Source organism: Pelobates fuscus, chromosome 2 (genome assembly GCF_036172605.1).
Source record: "Pelobates fuscus isolate aPelFus1 chromosome 2, aPelFus1.pri, whole genome shotgun sequence".
In the NCBI taxonomy this organism is placed as follows: domain Eukaryota; kingdom Metazoa; phylum Chordata; class Amphibia; order Anura; family Pelobatidae; genus Pelobates; species Pelobates fuscus.
This window is the reverse complement of record NC_086318.1, coordinates 110,537,096-110,558,535: the sequence shown is the minus strand read 5'-3', so window position 1 is coordinate 110,558,535 and position 21,440 is coordinate 110,537,096. Positions and strand designations below refer to the sequence as shown.

Genomic DNA, 21,440 nt, shown 5'->3' with positions numbered 1-21,440 from the left:
GATAATCGCATTAACTTAAACTTGATCAGCCGTAAGCACCTTCCTGTCTCTCCCCACCATGCCAAGGCTTGGGGAGCACATACATCACACATAGCACGGTAGACATAGACATGCGATTACCGCCCAACATAGCATAACTCACACCCATACATATTGTATTTCAAGCGATCTTCTATCTGTTAGACTCTTTACGTATTTCCTCATGAGCAAAGCCTTAAGCGAAGTATATTAGATTGTATGCATATACAGCCTAGCATGTCACTAATGATTATCTACCAGATCCGCAACTATTTGCATCTCTAGTTGAAAATGTTTAACTTGCATCTCTATACCCTATATGCTGATTTAGCATGATTCAAGCTTGTACCTAAATATAAAATTAGTGCACTGTTCTAACATACCCCAATGCTCTCAATGTTATATTATCATTGTTCTGAAACTTGCATACGGACTGCCTTTGGGGTACCACATGTCTGTATGTTACCCTCATATGCACTGCAAAATAAAAAAAGAAACTACCTTTATGGAACGCATGTTGGGAATTAACTAGTAAAATCTAATTTTATTTTTAGTTTAAGAAGCAAACAAGACAATTTGGTATTCCCGGACTGAATTAGTAACAGTTTTTGTAAAAGTGCAGTGTTTAATATAAACGATATGTAGGAAAACTTTGACTATGAGTATCTCCCTCCCTCTCCCGTCAATTAAGATATTAGCAATACATATCTGTGTGTTTGCTTGTTTATGTCTATGTCTATCTGTAGATATGTTAAGTAATAGGATGTCCTGGTAAGACACTTTAAATGACCTAAGTAATATGTATAAAAGGTATTGGTCTGTTGTAATCCATATATGCAAAATAATAACTGGACTAATCTTGTATCATGTATTGCATGTTGTTTTGTATTAAATGTAAAAAAAACTCTTAATAAAGATTATTTATAAAAATAAAAAAAATAAGAAGCCACAACAACAAAGACCCCGAAGTCAGGTTGAAATGTTTCCGGTTCCACACTGGTGGAATAAATCTCTTTGACATTTATTGTGGTGTTGCAGTAACTTATTGTTTTTCTACATACACATTCACAGATACACACACTGACACATACACACTCCGATTTAGACACATATAAACTCAGACACCTACAAATACTGACACATAAATACTCATACAAACATGCAGGGTCCTGCTGCAGGAGTGCTGGTTTGGTGCTCCCCTTGCACCTCCCCACTTCTGTGCTTGCTCTCTCCCTGTCCTGTGGCTCCCTCTGAATTTTGGAGGAAGTAACAGACGCTCACTTCCTGCTAGCATTAATTATCTGACATGGCCCAGTTGTGCTGTTAAAGGGCCACTGCATTCAACTGAGGCCCTTTTCAGAAGTACACATCGGGTGGCCCTAAGTGCACTGGCACTAGTTCTGTCACTGTGTTTAGTAGATACAACAAGGTTTTGATTGAAGAGTTAAACAAACCTTTAGTGATTGTCTTCCTGACACTGCAACAACCTAGTGTTATACGGTTAAGTGACATTCGACATCCAAGAGGACGTCAAACGTCATCAAATGCAGATCATAGAGAAATATTGAATTCAGTGCTTCCCTATGAGAAGCATTTCATTGGGCACATGTGTGATGCTTGCTGTGTACACTCATCTTGTCCCCAGTGCCCCTCTAGGATCAGAATTGGACAAGAAGCCAGGAAGTGATGCCCGTAGCAGGAAGTCGCAGGAGGAGGAGTGGGCGACAGCACCAAATAAGTCTTAATGCTGGGGGAAAATATAATTAAAAATCTTTAACCATTTTTTGTGTAGCAAAAGGGGACCTTGAATCTAAATAGGGAGTAGGATAGCATTAGGACTACATGTATGTGTTCCTAACACTATAGTGTTCCTTAAAGCTAAAATAGTTAAAGTCAATACAAAGCTGCCTTGTGCATTTTTATGACAATTGACACTTTAGTTACTAACCAGGTCAGGTTCCTGTTTTCATAATGAGCATGCCCCTAAACACACTGTATATAGGGTAGTATACCCTAACCCTTGGCACCCCAAATGCAGTAAACTAAAGGGTTATATTTGAAAGAGCTGTTCCCAAACTGGGACATTGGCCTTATTTAGAATTTTGCCTCTGACTGGCACATGGTACATGTTAAAGTCCAAGCACCTCCATTGCTTCACTTATTTAAAGTGATCATAGAGGCAGAGCACTGTGGCAATAGACAACCAATGGCGGGAGGAAGTGATGTCAACGGAGAAATATCGGGCCGGGACCTTTTCTTCCAACAACAAATAAAGGTGTAGCGCTACATACATATATGGTGTTCTTTTTGAGCCAAACCAGAGGGTATTCGTACTGGTAACAATTCCACAATGAATATGTGTTCCAGAATGCACCTATAAAGCGAATTTAAAACCTCTAATAGTGTGATAACGTATATACCGTACTTATATATTCTTATATGGCTAACAGTCAATACACTCACATTCTCCTGAGCTTAACACCAAGCTCAGGGATAAGCGCTTGTAGGTCCGTAGAAGCGACCTTCCCCTTCTTTTGATTATGCAGTCTTGTGTCGTGTCTTCTAGGACTTAAATATAATTTATATATGGTGCAGTATTGCAGATCACAGATAATTATGTATACTCAATACGATATATACTCACAAACATAGAGCCACTCCGTTCGGCTCTGTCACAGCACTTTGTGTAGTTAAGGACTACACGCCTGTATTCAGGAACCGACAGCCCAAAGTAATTATAGTTTAAACTTTATTTCTTATATAAAAACAAAATCTCATACTGAGTGAATAGTATAAAAACAAATATAAAATCAAAGAATACTTAATGATATCTCTAATGGTCATAAGGTCATCACTGAAGCTTCCCCAGGGGACCTTTTCTTCATTGACATATTTGAGATACTCCTTTAATTATACAGACGTCTGCCAGATCAAGGACTTTGAAAACCAATTTAGTTTGAATCTGAGAACCAGAGCTTTTTGTTTTCTAAGTAATCTTCATCTACTCACTGACCCAAGTGAACAATGTACATACAGCTATCTATTTACCCAAGGCTACCTTTATGTTTTCGTGAATACATGATTTTTCATGTTGATGAGAGTACATGAAAAATGTTGTCCTGTAGTATGTATAAGTGATATGTGTTTACGATTAACTGGTGGTGCAACCATATATGCATTCAGTGATGTTCAGATAGTCAAATACTATTGGCACACTAGCTGTTGTTGGCTACATATGCCATGATGACTAATCAGTTGAAAAAGCTGTCCACAACAGCTTCCATGTGGTTTTGGTGGCAGGTTTAATAACGTAACATGTTGGTGAGGCCAAAGCTATTTTCTTACAGAAAAAAAAGTTATTTACTAATGTGTGATTTTTCATTATATTCATTTCGTAGTAATTCTGTGAATGCTTTTTCAGTTGTGTGTCTTGATGGGTAACATATCTGAGCGAGGCTTACAGTCACAATCATTTGGCAAATTACAAGATATACTAGACAATGGGTGAGATCTATCTTTCAGAAAAGCCTGTGCTTTTTAAGTGAGATGCTTATATTAAGTATACATTAATTATACATTCTATTTAAAAAAAAAAAAAAGAGTTTATTATGCTATAATTTGTTCTTGCTTTAAGAAACATGTATTTAAACACATTTCTTTCCTTAACAGAATATCAGCACTGGCCTGGCCATAGCTGGCGTGCTTTTGTTTGCAAGGAGTATAAAACTGGTAAGTTGAGTTTTCTGCAGGGTAAGCAATCTCCAGGGATATGATCTTTAAAGTAAACACATATTCTGTGACTTGTTCTTAATTCGTAGAATTGCAAATGCCTGCAGCAATAAGATTTTAGTTGTGACTCATTCATGCACAAGCAAAATTATGTTTCACAGTAATGGTTTTACAGATTGGAAACTAGTTTCTAAAAATCAGTTATATGATTGAAGTGGTAAATATACCATGAATAGAGGCTGGATGACCTACTATTGTGAGCAAGAGACTGCTTCACTAGATAATGGGTCACTGACTATTACACTGAGTTATTGTTTGGTGGTGAAAGTACCTGTGTATGTTATGAGATCATTACATACCCTCTCACCTACCACTCCCCTTTCCTACCTGTTAGCAAGTAGTAGGATACTTTTTTGTTCTTGCTACCAGAGGTTATGTCATAGCAATATGGTCCAATGACACAACGGCCACGGTGATTAGATATTTAGATATGATATGTTTGTAACATTTATGTATAATTATATACTGCAAATAGCAAATATTTATTTCCACCAAAGGTATAAAAGATTTAGTCCAGATCATGTTCGGAAAGTAAATGCTGTATCAACTTTTTTTTACCAACCTAGTTTTTGTCTACATTGTTTGAAATGGCAGCATACTAGTGTTTTTGACAGACTGCAACAGTGTGAATACAATTGTTTCTCCTTTGTACTACTTTTAAAGGCTTACTCCCCACATTTTTAATGAACATTTTTATTTTTTAGAATGTCCTACTGGGGATTAGTAATTAGGTCACCTCCTTATAAACCTGCAAAATAAGCTATAAACTTGGAAACCTGGAATCCAGCGCCAAGCAAAGTTCCCCTCGCCATGGTTTCTATGCCCAATCTGACATCACTATTTCCATTGCAAGACCCAATCAAAGGGTTTTCTTTGGCTCAGAGTGCATGCTCGCTGTCTAAGCTGAGAAGGTGTTGGAGATGGAAGTGGAGTGCAGGCAGGCAGAGGTGCCCAGTGAGCTGTTCTAAGTTGGTTTGATGAATTACATTGGAGAGGAACCAAAGCACTCCTGGTTCCATAATCAATACAGCACTCTTTAGTGGTTATGGTGCTTAAAGTGGTTGCTTTAATGGATCTGCCTAAGGAAGGAAAGCAGCAACAAAAAAGAAAAAAAAAGAATTTACAGTGCATAAAATTTAGTTTTTCTAGGAAGCCCAATTCTGGGGCAAATTTTAGAAACCCAGACTATAAGCTAATCAACCAATAGAATGTCCGAGCTGATTTTCCTGCTGTGAGAACTTTACACAATAATTTATTTTTCTACATAACCCCAATGCTAGCTTAAAACAATGTTTTCCTCTTACTGTGTACACATAAATTAGCAATCAAATGTATATACTATTGTAATGCTCTTCAATTGCATTGTAAACATGGTTTAGAGACTAAATAACATAGCCCTATATCCCTTTACCAGTGAATACCAGTTTGTATCTTAAATATCGCATAATCAAAATGTTGAATTTTACAATAGGGACTGGAGTTCAGTGTGAGGTAGTGTTTATAATGAGTCTTGGGTATAATCTATACATTTTTTTTCCACAGCCTGTATTTAGCTCACAAGAGGTCCAAGCTTTTGCATTCCATAATTGCATTCAACCTCAGATATATTTGTATGCATAATGCAGGTGTACAACTTTAATTTCATGAAAGCAGCGGTTTGTTGGGAGAGCCCCCATTTTTTTTCAAACTGCTAGTAAAAACAGTTTAACAATAACCTAAAGGACTGAACCCAAAGATTCCATGCACTACAATAACTACAATACACTGTAGTGATTGCGGTGCTTACTGTGACTATTACAGTTTGATTTTGTGGAGGAAGGGGGCTTCTTTTTCTATATCATTTTCTAGTTAGAGTTACGTCCTTGGGAAAACATTTTTTTTTTTAACTTAGCATTCATTAAAAAAAATATCTTAAATGGAAGCTTTAAATAATACCCTTTCCCTTATGTGTTTTTGCAGACTAACAGCTCCTTAGCTTCTAGTCTCCCATTTCCTTTTCAAATCTCAAACGGTTTCCCTTCTGGAGCCAATCAGAGTGAAGCAATAATTCACTATTAGAATCATTACTTCAGGACTAAGGCTCATTTCCAACCTTGTCAGTATATAACTTTCCAAAAAAATGTTGCTATTAACAACAGGCAGTAACTAGTAGTTTCCAAACGTGTTGCTATTTTTTCTATTGGCTATCTTTTTTTTTAATATAATTCTTTATTTTATTGTGCACGAAAAATACAAAGAGGCAAGTAATGACACAACCGCTATTGCCAGCTTTTAGGTCAACATTTAAAGACATTCATTTGGCATATCAGAAGATTGCACATTTTATATTATATAGTAGATTCACTAAGGATTAGATCAACATGTCAGTTATAAGATAAGGCAGACAAAATACTGATTCAGATTAACATACTGACTTTTTGTAAGATTATAGGTTCACAAGCCTAACTAAGGCTTATCGTATTTGTGTGAGTTTAAAAAAACAAAATAATTAAAAGCATAAATAAGCATAAGGTAAACAAACTAGGTAACTGCTTTTATAAGGTAAATTACGATCATCTAACATTGCTTAATAGTGAGTGGATGTATATCCCCGGGTAGACAAATACACAATGTATAGGTTGGGAATATCTCTTTCTGTGCTGTGGCATCTTTAATCAATTCGTCATTTAACCTATGCCTTCCACTGCATGTCTAGTGGCCTTGTGAGAGAAATTACAAGATTCCTGCTTCGTGTTACCCCACCAGTCCCAGATTAGGTGGCTGTTCCCCTCTCCGGTCTCATTACTCCATTGTGTGGTTGCAGGCAAGATTTGTGCACCGGGCCCTCTATAAGGATTCCACTGCTCGTGGTGGGTGGAGAATATCCGCGGGGCTGAGTGGTGTCGAAGGGTTCTTCTCCGAAGGAGCTGTGGTCCATGTGGTCTGCAGGTTTCAGCTGGGCTGAGCCATCTGCGTCGGGACACTTTATGAGGCCTCCACCTTCACTTCCCCACTTGTCGTGCTGCGTTAGGCATTAGCCCGGACTGCAACGGTTTGTCTTCGTTCTGTAAGGGGCCGGCATGGAACTAGGTCGCAACGGCAGGTCTTGTCTGGCGCTGTTTGATGTGTTCCCAGTATTGCTTCCAGAAGCGCTCGAAGGCCAGAGCAATGCGGTCACTGGAGTCTGGGTCATGCTTGGCCTTGTGTTGGCGGCCATCTTGGCCTGCACTGAGCGGGTTTCCTGCTCCGCATGTACCCTCAGGTCCAGGTGTGGTGAGTGTGGTCTCTCCACAGGGAGGACCGTGATGACCCCTGCCGGTCCATGGGGGGGAGACGGGAGCAAGCTCGGGCCCCGCAGTTGATCCAAGAGCATGGAGAGCGTCCGCCTCTTTCCGCCTCAATCTCCTGCTGGCCGCAATGCTTCATAAGTGGTGTCACCAGGATGTGAATAGGTGGCCCGCTGTGGCATTGTATACTTTAACCCCTTAAGGACACATGACATGTGTGACATGTCATGATTCCCTTTTATTCCAGAAGTTTGGTCCTTAAAGTCATTTTTGACTGGAAGAGCCGGTAATGTTAGGGACTCAGGCCCGGAGCTCGGGCAGTATGAGACCAGTCGGCTCAGCAGTCAGGCTCTGCCCCATATTTTTAAAGGTATTTATCACTACTTTTTATGAATTGTTATGGTATTGAATTTGTATTGCACAACATTTACTAATGTTTGTTTTCCTGCCGCCTTAAATGACCCTTTAACCCTTTAAGGACGGCAGGCGTGCTATGCCGTCCTTGGGGACCCAGCTCTAAACACCGGGGAGTGACATAGCATAATTTGCTAGCACTATATTTAACCCTGTAACTTTCCAAGACACCATAAAACCTGTACAGACTTCGCGGAACACAAATATTAGTGTTGTTGTGATTCGTTTTACTGTTTTGAAACACTAATATTTGTGTTTAGCGAAGTCTGCTGAGTATAACAGTACCCCTCATGTTCAGGTTTTATGTTGTTTTCAAAAGTTACAGAGTCAAATATAAGGCTTGCGTTTCAGTTTTTTCACATTGAAATTCGCCAGATTGGTTACATCGTCTTTGAGACTGTATGGTAGCCAGGGCCGGCGCGTCCATAAGGCGGCACAGGCGGCTGCCTTAGGGCGCACGGGCTCTGGGGGCGCAAGATTTCAGTGACCGGCAGGAGGGAAGCTCTCCCTCCTGCCGGGCCACCATCTCGGCCCCCGGTGCGGCGTGCAGCTGTGCCGAGATCAGATGCGGCAAGGGAGCTCTAACCTCTCTGCTCTGCTCCCTCGCGCGCTGCCTGTCTGCTGATACCGCGAGAGCCATGACGTCATATTCCGGCTCCCGCGGTATCAGCAGACAGGCAGCGCGCGAGGGAGCAGAGCAGAGAGGTTAGAGCTCCCTCGCCGCATCTGATCTCAGCACAGCCGCACGCCGCCCAGCAGCCCCACTGGACCCCAGGGAAGGATTCCTCATCCACACCAGCTCTCCAGGTAGGGAGGCTGGGTGGAAAATATGTATTTGTAAAATAATTAGTGAGTGTCTGTGTGTGAGTGTCTGTGTGTCTGTGTGAGTGTCTGTGTGTCTGTGTGAGTGTGTGTGTGTCTGTGTGTGAGTGTGTGTGTCTGTGTGTGAGTGTGTGTGTGTCTGTGTGTGAGTGTATGTGTCTGTGTGTGAGTGTATGTGTCTGTGTGTGAGTGTATGTGTCTGTGTGTGAGTGTATGTGTCTGTGTGTGAGTGACGGCGTGTGTGTGTGTGTGCGAGTGACGGCGTGTGTGTGTGTGTGCGAGTGACGGCGTGTGTGTGTGTGCGAGTGACGGCGTGTGTGTGTGCGAGTGACGGCGTGTGTGTGCGAGTGACGGCGTGTGTGTGTGTGTGCGAGTGACGGCGTGTGTGTGTGTGTGTGCGAGTGACGGCGTGTGTGTGTGTGTGTGTGCGAGTGACGGCGTGTGTGTGTGTGCGAGTGACGGCGTGTGTCTGTCAAATCAGTGAGAGTATGTTTGTCATTGAGTCTGTGTGTGACTATCAGTGTGTCTGTCAATGAGTCTGTGTCTGTCAGTGTGTACAGAATGTAGCGGAGCGGAGCGCGGTACAGGAGCTTCTGTTTCCTGTACCTGGCCAGACTGACAGGAGGTGCTCACAGAGAGAGCACTCCCTGTCAGTTCGGCCGGGTACAGAAAACTGAAGCTCCTGTACCGCGCTCCGCTACACTCTGTACACATTGACACACCAGGAAGGGGAGTGTGACCACTAAAGGGGTGTGGGATGCACCAAGGGACAGGGAGGGAATGGGAGAGAAACACCAAGAGACAGGGAAAAGAGGGGGGAGGGGAGAAGAACACTAAGGGACAGGGAAGGGACCAGGGAGGGGCTGGTTAAGAGGCACATAGGTGAAGATGTTTTTTTTTTTGGGGGGGGGGGGGGGCGGAAAAATGCATCTTCGCCTATGTACCTAAAAATCCAAGCACCGGCCCTGATGGTAGCCCAGGAATGAAAATTACCCCTATGATGGCATACCATTTGCAATAGTAGACAACCCAAGGTATTGCAAATGGAGTATGCCCAGTCTTTTTTAGTAGCCACTTCTTCACAAACACTGGCCAAAATTGGCTTTCAAATTCGTTTTTTGCATTTTTCACTCACAAACAAATATTAACACTAACTTTGGCCAGTGTTTGTGACCAGGTGGCTACTAAAAAGGACTGGACATACCCCATTTGCAATACCTTGGGTTGTCTACTATTGAAAATGGTATGCCATCATGGGGGTAATTCTCATTCCTAGGCTACTATACGGTCTCAAAGGCAACGTAACCAATCTGGTGAATTTCAATGTGAAAAAAACTGAAAAATGTAACATGTATATTTGACCCTGTAACTTCCCAAAACACCATAAAACTTGTACATAGGGGATACTGTTTTACACGTGAGACATCGCTGAATACAAATATGCGTATTTTATTGCAGTAAAAGCAAACAGTATTATAACATTCACAGTTAAAATGTCACGTAGAACTAAACATAAATATTTTTGTTTTCTCCCATTTTTTTATATTTTATTTATTTTAAATAATGTTTTATACCTAAATATTTGATGTTAAATGAAATCCCTGTTTCCCCTGAATAGAATGATATATAATAAGTGTGGGTGCACATAATATGAAGAGGTGAATTACGGTTGTACGTTTTGTTTTGATCACAACGTGTACATTAGGCTCAGTCCTTAAGGGGTTAAAGGGGGACTCCAGGCCCCAAAACAATTTAATCTAAATTAATTTGTTATGGTGCCAGGAGCCCCCGAATGCACTCTCACTTTCAGGGGTTAAACTGTTCTCAAACGGTCTCCGGGGGGAGGGGAGGCTAGATAGAGTTTTAACACTCTAGGGTCAGGAATACATGTTTGTATTCCTGACCCTATAGAAGAAAGAAAGTTACAAAAACAAGTCTAAAATGGCATTTTATTAATTACCTACAAAGGTTGAACTTTATCTCAATAACTGGCCCTCCTTCTAAATGAGAGAATGCATTTTTGTTTGTTTGTTTCGTTCTTTATTTTTGCTCTATAGCAGGCAAACCAACTTTTCAGAACATTAAATGGTTCCTCCCATAAAATTAGTATTTATATTGTTTTAATTGGTATTTTGAAAACACAGAGTGACGTTTTGGTATAATCAAACTTGACAGTGCATGTCACGTGTGCTCCACAAAAATAGAAAAAATGAGGGCAGTGCAAACAATTGCAAATGTGCCCCAGGTGCTACAAAAAGATTTATTTTCAAGGACATAAGGTACAAACGTTTTTGGTTATCCCCTCTATCAATGCATGTTCTTGTTCACGTGTGCTGTTGTAATCCCTTCACAAAAAATTCCTTTTATATTTTTAGAGAAGATAAATTTTTATCTAGCTTTTGTTTAATCACTTTTTTGTGACTCACACTTTGCATAAACATGGGAATTAGAAACAATATTTATATATGCTTTAATTTCTTAAAGGTAACAAAATTCACAAGTGCCAAAGACATACCAGAGAAATTTATAAAGAAAAATGTAAAGTTACGTGGAAAGTTGCTTTGTATCACAGAAGAAGGCCTAGAAGTCGAGCATGTGCCAATTAATGTTCCCTTTATCACGTCCTTTCAGAACAGATGTAAGTTCATAATTTTATTATGAAGTTCATTATCCTTATAATAATGTGCTCAATAAATCAGGAAAAATTTTAAATGTAGAAACAAACATGTTATTCTATGATTATATGTACATGGAATTGAATCATTTCAAAAATGATCCATATGCTACCTTTTTGTGCTTGCAAAGCATGCTCCTACCTATCCCCATATTGTCGTTGTCACTGCTATATCTTCAGGTTCTAGAGCAGTATATTGGTAAAAGTAAAAAAAAAAAAATAAATAAAAAAAAAAAAAGATTTCAGAGCACATATAAAACATATGTAGAACACAAAAGGCAGTATGAAAACCTTCAATCCTGTCACTGTGGATTCCCTGCCAGGCTATCATGCAGTTGTTTTATTGAAGACATGTTTGCATTTTTGTTTTGTTTTTTGTTGTTATTTTTGTTTGTATCTGCGTTTTATCACTTCCTATAAACCAATGAAACTACTTAGTAGTTGTTTTTACTCCCACAATGCTTTGCAAGCTGTAACTATGTTGACCACCCTGCAATATAAGGAGAACTTCTGTTTTTACATTAATTCTAAGCACACAGTAGTAATTGTATTTACATTTTCCACACCACGGCAGAAGAGGTAAGTAATTTGTAAATATATGATGTATCATAATCCTAACTCCTATCATCCTGCAGGGCAACGAGATGGCAGTTTGTTTATCAAACTTGCTGGCGTGCAGTTGACTCCAAGTGGCAAGATATGGTTAAGAGAGAAGCTCCAACCGTCACAAATACTGTGGTTCCAACTTCTTCAAAGAGAAGGTTTAGCCCTTGATTGTTTTGTTTTGGTCCCTAAAGTAAGAAGAAACTTGAATTTCACTTGTTAACATGTTTACATAACCACCATAACCACTACAGCACTCTCTAGTGGTTATGTTGATTGTAGTGTTTCTTTAACTTTGAACTTACCCACTCAAATGTAAAACTACACCTCACCTCCCAGCTACTTCAACCCTTTAATCAATATTACTCAGCTTTTCTTCATAAAGGAGCGTTGGAAACTGTGATGTGCATGCACGGCATGTGCCCAGATACACTTCTACCTGCTTTTCATTGTAAAACGTTGAATTCAATGCTTTTCTATGAACTGCAACCCCACGTGACCAGGATGAAGTGCTCTGGGTGACTTTAGTCATTATTTAACCCTTTAAGACCCTATTTTGAGCGTCTCTAAACGCCGCCGGGCGTAATTGTACACCCTCCGGTCTTTTCTTACTTACCCGGTCGCCGGCAATCCCACACCGGCGATCGCGGTTGGGGGGACTCCCAGGGAGCCCCCCCGCGGCACATCCGACGTCCTGGGGGCCACCCCGGCCATGTGAAAGTGAGGTCCTTGCGAGGACCTCACAATCACATGGCCGGGTTAGCTGGCTGAGGCATTGCCAGCAGGGGGACTAACTGTAATGACAGTTAGTCCCCCTGCTGGCTGGAAATAAAATAAAATTAATTAAATCAGTGTAAAAAAAATATATATATATACACATATACATACACACACATACACTGTCTAGGTGTATTTTACTATTAATATATATATAATTATAAATAGACACATGACAAGGGAACATATGGAGACTGCTAGCAACATACCCACTCCAACTAAGATGTACTTACCACTCACTCTGCATACTGGTACCCCACAAATCCAAAAAGCCATTCATAAATATTGGGGCATTTTGGGATCCGACAAAAACTTACCACCAATTTTCTCTCAAAAACCTAACATTAGTTTAAGGAGAAATAGAAACCTGAGAGATTTATTAGTTAAAAGCGATCCTATCAAATGCTACCAGAAACCTACTGGACCCACCAAGAAAGGCTGTTATCGCTGCAGCGGATGTGTCACCTGTAGCCATATGAACACAGGCAGTTCATTCGTACATCCACATAGTGGCACTCGAATTTCCATCACCCATTACATCTCATGCTTGACTGACCATGTAATATATCTCATCACCTGTCCGTGTGGTTTGTCCTACGTTGGAAAAACGGATCTGACCCTCCGTGAAAGGATCCGAGGCCATAGATCCACCATCACCACTGCCTTTAGGGATCAAAAATCCGACAAACCTGTCGCCAAACACTTCCTTCTACTGAATCATAGACTTCCTACCCTCAAATTTATGGCCATTGACCATGTACCATCCAGTCCCAGAGGAGGAGACAGATCAAAATTACTACTCCAACGAGAAACTTACTGGATACATCGTTTAGACACTGTCACCCCAAAGGGACTAAATGAATACATCTCATTCACTATGTTTTTATGAGTGTAATCTGGTAGCCGTACTCCGTCCTTTAGACATTGATATAGATATTTAACCTTGGTCTCTCAGTCACTTATTACCTTTGACCTTATTGGTTCATATTGTATGACATATATTTTTATATCTTAATGTTCACATTTTTGTCATCGATCACGATCAGCTTTACTGGTATGTTATTGAGGCTCTTTGCCGGATATCGTTTTTTTTTTTTTGTTTTTTTTTATGTTCACGTTCCTTCACACATATATTTAGATCACTTGGTCACAGGTGGATTGGTTCTTTTCGTCATATGGCCCGACTTGATATCCTTTGACATACCAGAAATCCTCCGTTTGAATATGTGCTCATATTCATTTGTTTTTATATTACACGTTATGATCTCCTTGTGGGATCTCGTAATTTGTCCCACACTACATGTTTCGATGCACGGGTTTTCCGGTTCACTCACTGTTTACCCACTGAGTTTACACTCTATCACTTAGCAACCGCACGGTCATTTTCACGGAGTTGATACTCCATCTCTTAGCAACCATGACGTACACACGTACGCACGTCGTATGAGTCACGTGAAGGGGTGTAACACTTCCGGGTTCGAGTAGCCGCACACACGAGATTGGTGAGTTGCTCATTAATGTTTTGCTATTTAAACTTTGTTTTCACACACATTATTTGATCTTGAAAAAGACCCTAAGGGGTCGAAACGTCGATTTGATGATTTGATGTAACTTTTGTCACAGTAAACACTGAATAAGAAGTCCTTTTGGAGTGCTCTGATTTTTTCGTTTGTATAATTATATATATATATATATATATATATATATATATATATATTAATATCAAATTACGTAGACTGATACTGATTAAATATATATATAATTATTGTTATATATATATTTATATTTAATATAAAAAAAAATGTAAATACGTAAAAAAAATAAAATTAAAAAAATAACTACTAAAATAACTATACAGTCTCAAAGGCAACGTAACCAATCTGGCGAATTTCAATTTCAAATGTAACACGCTATATTTGACCCTGTAACTTCCAAAAACACCATAAAACCTGTACATAGGGGGTACTGTTTTACACGTGAGACTTTGCTGAATACAAATATGTGTATTTTATTGCAGTAAAAGCAAACAGTATTATGACATTGACATGTAGAACTAAAAAAAATAACATTTCTTATTTTCTCCCATTTTTTTTCATATTAAATTATGTTTCATAGCTAAATATTTGATATTAAATGAAAGCCCTGTTTCCCTTGAATAAAATTATATATAATAAGGGGGGGTGCATTTAATATGAAAGAGGTGAATTACGGTTGGACAGAGATATAGTGCAAATGCCAGGTTTTGTTTACGTTTTGTTCTGTTCATAACGTGTACATTTGGCTCAGTCCTCAAGGGGTAAAGACACTTTCTGGTCTGAGAGAGAGCAGTGCAAAATTACAATTCTGAGGATTTGCTCAAAATGGAAAAACCTCAAAGACATCTTTTATTTTATTTAAATTTTTTTATGCATTACTTATATACAGTAATGTGGTATGGGTGCAATTATCAACTCCAGTCTGAGTTCCTTTAAAATAAATTTCCCTTTTAACTATGAGTTATGCTGCTATTACCTAACAGCAGTGATCCCATCAGCCACTTACCAACCACTAATGCGTCGTCATCCTTCAATTTCCTTGTTATCAGTCCTGTCTGGCTTTCACCTCAGCATCTGTCCAGTAGAAATCTGCCTTGATTGTAGTATTAAAGCAGCCATCATGTTAAATTGATCTTTTTTTTCCTCCTTGTGAGTGGGTAAATGTGACTTTTAACCTATATTGTGGACTCCTTATGTTCCATTCTGTCTCCCATCCTAAACCTGTGCATAAGCCAATATTAATTAGTTTTATGATTCATAGGGTGTCCCCCAGGGATTCATAGCTAAATCATTGGGACCATCAGTAGTCCTAAAAAGCTCAAACCAAAAAGTTTCACACATAGGAAAAGTAAATAAATAAAACTTTGAGTGTAATTAAGAATCATTGTGAATATATTGACTTTAAAAATCTGATCTTTTCATGATTTAGTTATTGATAAAAAAAAAATTACTTACAACTGAAACGTGAACCATCTTCTTGTTTACTGCTTGCTGCAAGAGAGTTAGATTTATATTTAAAAAATACACACCCAAAATATCGCTGAGGTTCATCACTCAAGAATAATTAGAAGATTTGCTGTTATATCCAGAGTTATAAATAGAATTAACACTCGATAGGGTGTTTAACACACTTTTTTCAACTGTGTTACCGATCTAGTTCACTTGATAACCAGTATGCAAACCGATATTGATATGTTCACACAGCAGTATACTTTGCAGAACCACTGCATGAGTTCTGATGCCTTCAGGTTTCTGAGCCTTCTGACCTGAATCTTTATAGAGCATATCATACTCTACCATCAAAATCGGGCGATGGTCCCTCTATGATTCTGTTCCCACATTTATTAAGCAGAATATATCAAATACTGAAAATGAGGACATGTCATATAAACAAAAAAGGTAGTAAAATATTTACTACCCTATTTTTCAAACTGAGGTGGATCACTCTACTCTTATCCTTTTTTTATATTGTTGTGCTTAAGAGAAAATATTTTTTTACATTTTTTTTAAAAAAATGTGCTAATGTAACTAAGTTGCATTAATAAAGCTTTTAGACTTTTTGAACAATAATAACCTTATAATTTGATACATTAATGAACAAAGGTTCCAAATATCACTTTACCCTGGATATTTTGCTGTGTACACATAATAGAAACCTGCTTTTCCTGAATTTCAGGAGCTCTTTATTTCTTGAATTTTCAAAGAAGCACTTAGAAAGCACAAAAATTATTTTTTGCACTTTACCTTTTAGCATTGTAGATTGCATGGGCAGTCACATGTGGTTTTCTTTTAACACCAAAGATGTGTAATTTCCAACTGCAGCATTATACTGGCCTTTCAGATTTCATATAAAAGGTATTCAGGTCATTAATTAAAAATTGAAAATCCCACATCCCCACAAATGTTATCTACACTTTGTCCACTCTCTCGCATTTCCCTTTCTGAGCTGCCTCATATATTTGAGGAAAGTAAAGCAAATTGCTAAATATTACTGATAAGAGGTTTCCAAATGTGTACCCCCTCTTTATTGAGTTTTAGAAATAATATTTATATATTTAAAATATTCGTTAAAATTGCAGTGGATCTATTTAGTAAACAAGAATTTTGTTCAGACGCACACAATTAGTTAAAGACCAAATTCCAACCCCATTGGCAAGTCTCATATTTACTAAAGCCAAATCCTTTTGAAGTTGAGCTATTGGCCAAATGCATTAGGTGTCAATTTTAAAATCAGTGCTTTTGCATCCTAATCCTATGTAAATCATAGGATAAATACCTTTACAAATCACAGATTCTACAGAAATTCAGGACCAAATGCATATGGTAAGATGCACAACCGCAAATTATCTTTGACTTGCTTTTTCAAAGCAAATCATTATATTCAGTGCTATTTTCCACCTGGCAGCTAGATTAGGTTATGTGGACTTGCTAGCCAGCCTCCACATGAAAAGGGTAAAATAAAAGCCTCTGGGTGTCTATATGACCCTTTCTAACTATTGGGGTTTTCTACCATTTCCTTATGCCCCCACATGTGAGCAGTCAGTGACTGCTCACCAATAAAACTAGAGAGTGGGCAGCTAGTTACCTAGTCACTAAACAGTGAATTATATGTACCTTGCTAAGGTTCTGCTGTTGCAGGACGAACCACTATTATATTAATGGAAGCAAGTAAAACAAAATGGTTTTTAATATACCTAACACTGGTCCCTCAATGTGGCCCCACCCATGGGGGCAAAATGTTAACATTGGTGAATGAACATGTTAAGGTCCACCCCCCTGTCCTCCTTCATGGTCAGAGTGGGCTCTAGAATAATTCATGCAGGGACATGTTATTGTACTGTAGGTCCACTCATGTGGGAGGCAGATGGGGCTATAAAATTTAAATTGGGGGGGGGGAGATAGTGTTCCCCTAGACACTACCCATATGTGGTGGTTCAGAACTGTTAATCATAAATTAAAACAGGAAGGATATTAGCACCTCTAGCTCCCACCCATTGACTGTCGGTGGGAGCTATTGTATATGTAAGAGTGGGACATGCCAGTGCAAAATAATAATGGTGGATATACCTTTGTTAATCCCACCAACCAATCAGAGAACTCTGGCAATCACGTCTCATCTCTCATGAGCATGGCATGTCCCCCACATGTATTATGTTAGAGCACCCACCTGCTAATCACTGGTGGAGGTGGATTGCTGGGCAGTGGGCACTGTCTTGTCCACATGTCATTGTTAACATTTTGCTCCCCTGATGTCCCCAGGCACCCAGCAATGAGCGTCAAAGTGCAAAATGTTTTTCTTTTTTATTACTTTCTTCAGTTACCGTTGACTAACAAGATTTAGCCAAGTAAAATCAAGAGGATTCCAGCCTCATGGCAGTGTTTGGACAGGGTAACAACCAGACACAATCCTGGCTCTTTTGGAGCCTGAATTGCAATATCCTGATGGTTTGATCGATTTGGTACATGTCCATTTTGTAAATAGATCCGCAGGTGTTAAAGGAGAACTGTCACTTCCCAAGATTTTTAATAAGAACTGTTTAATATCCTATAAAAAATGACGCCAAGACGCCACAACAGCGTATTCATACATTTGCATGCAGGTTAGGTAGTGGCATTTATGTTTGCACATTTTTATATAAATGAACAAGTTTAACTTCATGAGTAGTCGGTAAAGTTTCTGAGAGCCTATCAATTATGCTTATGGCGCGGAAAGACAATACTGGTTAAGTCAGTTGCATTACAGGCTGAGATAAACACTAAACATAGGCTAACTAAATAATAACCGGTGGAACATACACGATAAATTGCTGCATTGCTGTAAGTTACTGCTGTTTAATCTTGCCTCTGTTTTATACATAGGGGAGTTCAATTTATGTTGTAGTGTTAGTCAGAGCATATACATAAGGGGGTTAGCTGCGTTTAGTAACTGACTTTGCTGTGAGAAAGTTCTGCGTGACCTACTTCCGTCTTAACATTAATGGATTGTCACTGGAGAGACATTTACGTAAAATGAACGATTAAAACATTTTAGCAGTTAGGCCTCTTCTATGCGTGAATAGTCACATTGCTGGGTTTGCATTTATGAGTTGTAGCGAGGCCTGGCATGGGAGGCTTAATGTAAAACCGTGCATATTTTTATTCGAAATTTAAAATTGGTAGTCTTTAATTCTTCTAATTACTGGGTATCATAAAATTATTATTTTAAAGAAGAACTGTCACTTCCCAGGAATTTTAATATAATGTTCACTTATTCTTCTATCTATAACAAGTCTGTGCTTGAGATGTGTGAAAAATAAAATGAATTTTAGAAATCCACACATCTCGCTATCCTGCAATTGGGCACCTGCATCTTGGCTTTGTCATTTGTATCTGGCAGTCACCATAGAGAAAGTACAAAGAGAAGAGTTTCCCCTGCTCATTTGCAATGTGTGCTTTGGCTAGTCCTGGCATGAATGGTATTATGATTGGATGGATTATCATTTACTAAATATTTAATATAAATTTAATAAAACACTGAGGTTTTTGAGTTTTAACTCACACTTTTCCTTTACCGTTATATGTTGATAAGAAGGCTTATCAATAAATTGCAATCTTTACGTTTGGATTCCAATATTGTTGAATGGGTAAGGCACTGGCTGAGTGACAGGCAAAAGAGGGTTGTGGTCAATGGATTATATTCGAAGCTTGGCTTGTCACCAGTGGGGTACCTCAGGGATCTGTACTTGGACCCATTGTCTTTAATATTTTTATTAGTGATATTGCAGAAGGTCTTGATGTTAAGGTATGTCTTTTTGCTGATGATACTAAGATATGTAACAGGGTTGATGTTCCTGGGTGGATAAGCCAAATGGCAAATGATTTATGTAAACTAGAAAAATGGTCAGAGTTGTGGCAACTGACATTTAATGTGGATCAGTGCAAGATAATGCATCTTGGACGTAAAAACCCAAGGGCAGAGTACAGAATATTTGATAGAGTCCTAACCTCAACATCTGAGGAAAGGGATTTAGGGGTGATTATTTCTGATGACTTAAAGGTAGGCAGACAATGTAATAGAGCAGCAGGAAATGCTAGCAGAATGCTTGGTTGTATAGGGAGAGGTATTAGCAGTAGAAAGAGGGAAGTGCTCATGCAATTGTACAGAACACTGGTGAGACCTCACTTGGAGTATTGTACGCAGTACTGGAGACTGTATCTTCAGAAGGATATTGATACCTTAGAGAGAGTTCAGAGAAAGGCTACTAAACTGGTTCATGGATTGCAAGATAAAACTTACCAGGAAAGGTTAAAGGATCTTAACATGTATAGCTTGGAGGGAAGATGAGACAGGGGGGACATGATAGAAACATTTAAATACATAAAGGGAATCAACACAGTAAAGGAGGAGACTATATTTAAAAGAAGAAAAACTACCACAACAAGAGGACATAGTCTTAAATTAGAGGGACAAAGGTTTAAAAATAATATCCGGAAGTATTACTTTACTGAGAGGGTAGTGGATGCATGGAATAGCCTTCCAGCTGAAGTGGTAGAGGTTAACACAGTAAAGGAGTTTAAGCATGTGTGGGATAGGCATAAGGCTATCCTAACTATAAGATAAGGCCAGGGACTAAGGAAAGTATTTAGAAAATTGGGCAGACTAGATGGGCCGAATGGTTCTTATCTGCCGTCACATTCTATGTTTCTCATGTGTCTTTGCACTTGGGTCTTGCAAACTACTTTTTTTATGTATGTTTATTATTATTAATGTCCAGTTTGTCTGTGTAGAAGATTCTAAAGCACATATACTAAAATTTTGATATGTTCTGTTTTTCTGCAGAAAAGACTGTTCAGTGAATGTATCAACGTGGAGATCGTGACACAAGGACTTGGTAAAGTAGCTCACGTTCCAAAACTAGATGAAAACCCAATACTTTGGAAATTTTACAAGAGACTCTTACAAGCAGAAGTAAAGGCTCAGAACAAAGGAAAAGGCTTGTGGAAACTGGATAGTCGGCTTGATGTTTTGTCTAATAAAATGCTGAATAATAGTGTTGTGCAAAAGCTCAACCATCTTACCAGTTTTATTATGAACTACTGGAAAAAGTTCAGAACATGAGTATTTTAATACTGTTTATTGTGTATTTGTACATATGTGATATTTAATAATAATATATGTTACAAAAGGATAAATTTTGAGATATTTGATTTGTTTAAACAGACACACATAGTATCACACATGTCATGTACTATAGAAACAGCTATGCTAATAAACATTTTATTGTAAAAGATTTCCAGTTGGCACATTGGTAAATGAAAGACAGTTTTATTTTTGTTTGTAAAGTGGATGATTCTAATATGTGCATTAATTTGGACAAATTGATCGTCAAGAGGTTTGAAAAAAATATGTATGCTTTACTGTTTAAACTCTTAAAAGGACATTAAGTACCAAAACCACTACATTTTAATGTAGTGGTTCTAGTACATAGACCCTGTCCCTGCAGTGTGACAAATGTAAGCATTATCGTTTGTGAGAAGTAGCAACGTTTACATTTGTCACAAATATACATCTTGTTGATGCCAATTAGCCACTAGAGAACATTCCTTGTGAAGACTTTCAATAATTGAAAATATTCATATTCAATATCACAATGGATATCATAGAGAAGCATTGGATTCAATATTTCTCTATAGAAGGAATTTGATTGTCCAGTGATTGTTGCACATGCCCCGCAGGTCCCCACTGCTTTTCTATGAGATGCTTTGATTGGACCTAAAATCATCCAGATAGTCTCATTGAGGGAGGAACAACGCCCTGATGAGGATTGCCTGCCGCAAGATTACCAGTAGGTTTACTGGTGTTTATTATTATTATTTTACTGGCAGGGGGGAACATGTATTCTATGTATGGTACATTCTAACATAACAAATCAATATATTTATTTTTAATGCTAGTATTCCTTTAAGGACTCGATTGGTTGGATCTTATGGTAGAATGGAATGTCCCACTCATTTAGCTGGACTGTATTGAGCTACTGAAATTAAACTAGCAGGACAGTTTGT

At 38.7% G+C, this 21,440-nt stretch overlaps 1 protein-coding gene across 1 annotated transcript in view; it reads left to right on the top strand.

Annotated features, from left to right (window-relative positions):
* C2H3orf33 (chromosome 2 C3orf33 homolog) overlaps nt 1-20,668 on the top strand; it is a 47,925-nt gene extending 27,257 nt beyond the window's left edge. The window contains exons 2-5 of the mRNA XM_063441020.1: nt 3,688-3,747; nt 10,794-10,947; nt 11,619-11,779; nt 20,218-20,668. Coding sequence (XP_063297090.1) covers nt 3,688-3,747; nt 10,794-10,947; nt 11,619-11,779; nt 20,218-20,496 — 654 coding nt within the window. The 3' untranslated portion in view covers nt 20,497-20,668. The remainder of the gene's footprint in view (nt 1-3,687; nt 3,748-10,793; nt 10,948-11,618; nt 11,780-20,217) is intronic.
* Nucleotides 20,669-21,440: the final 772 nt, after the last annotated feature.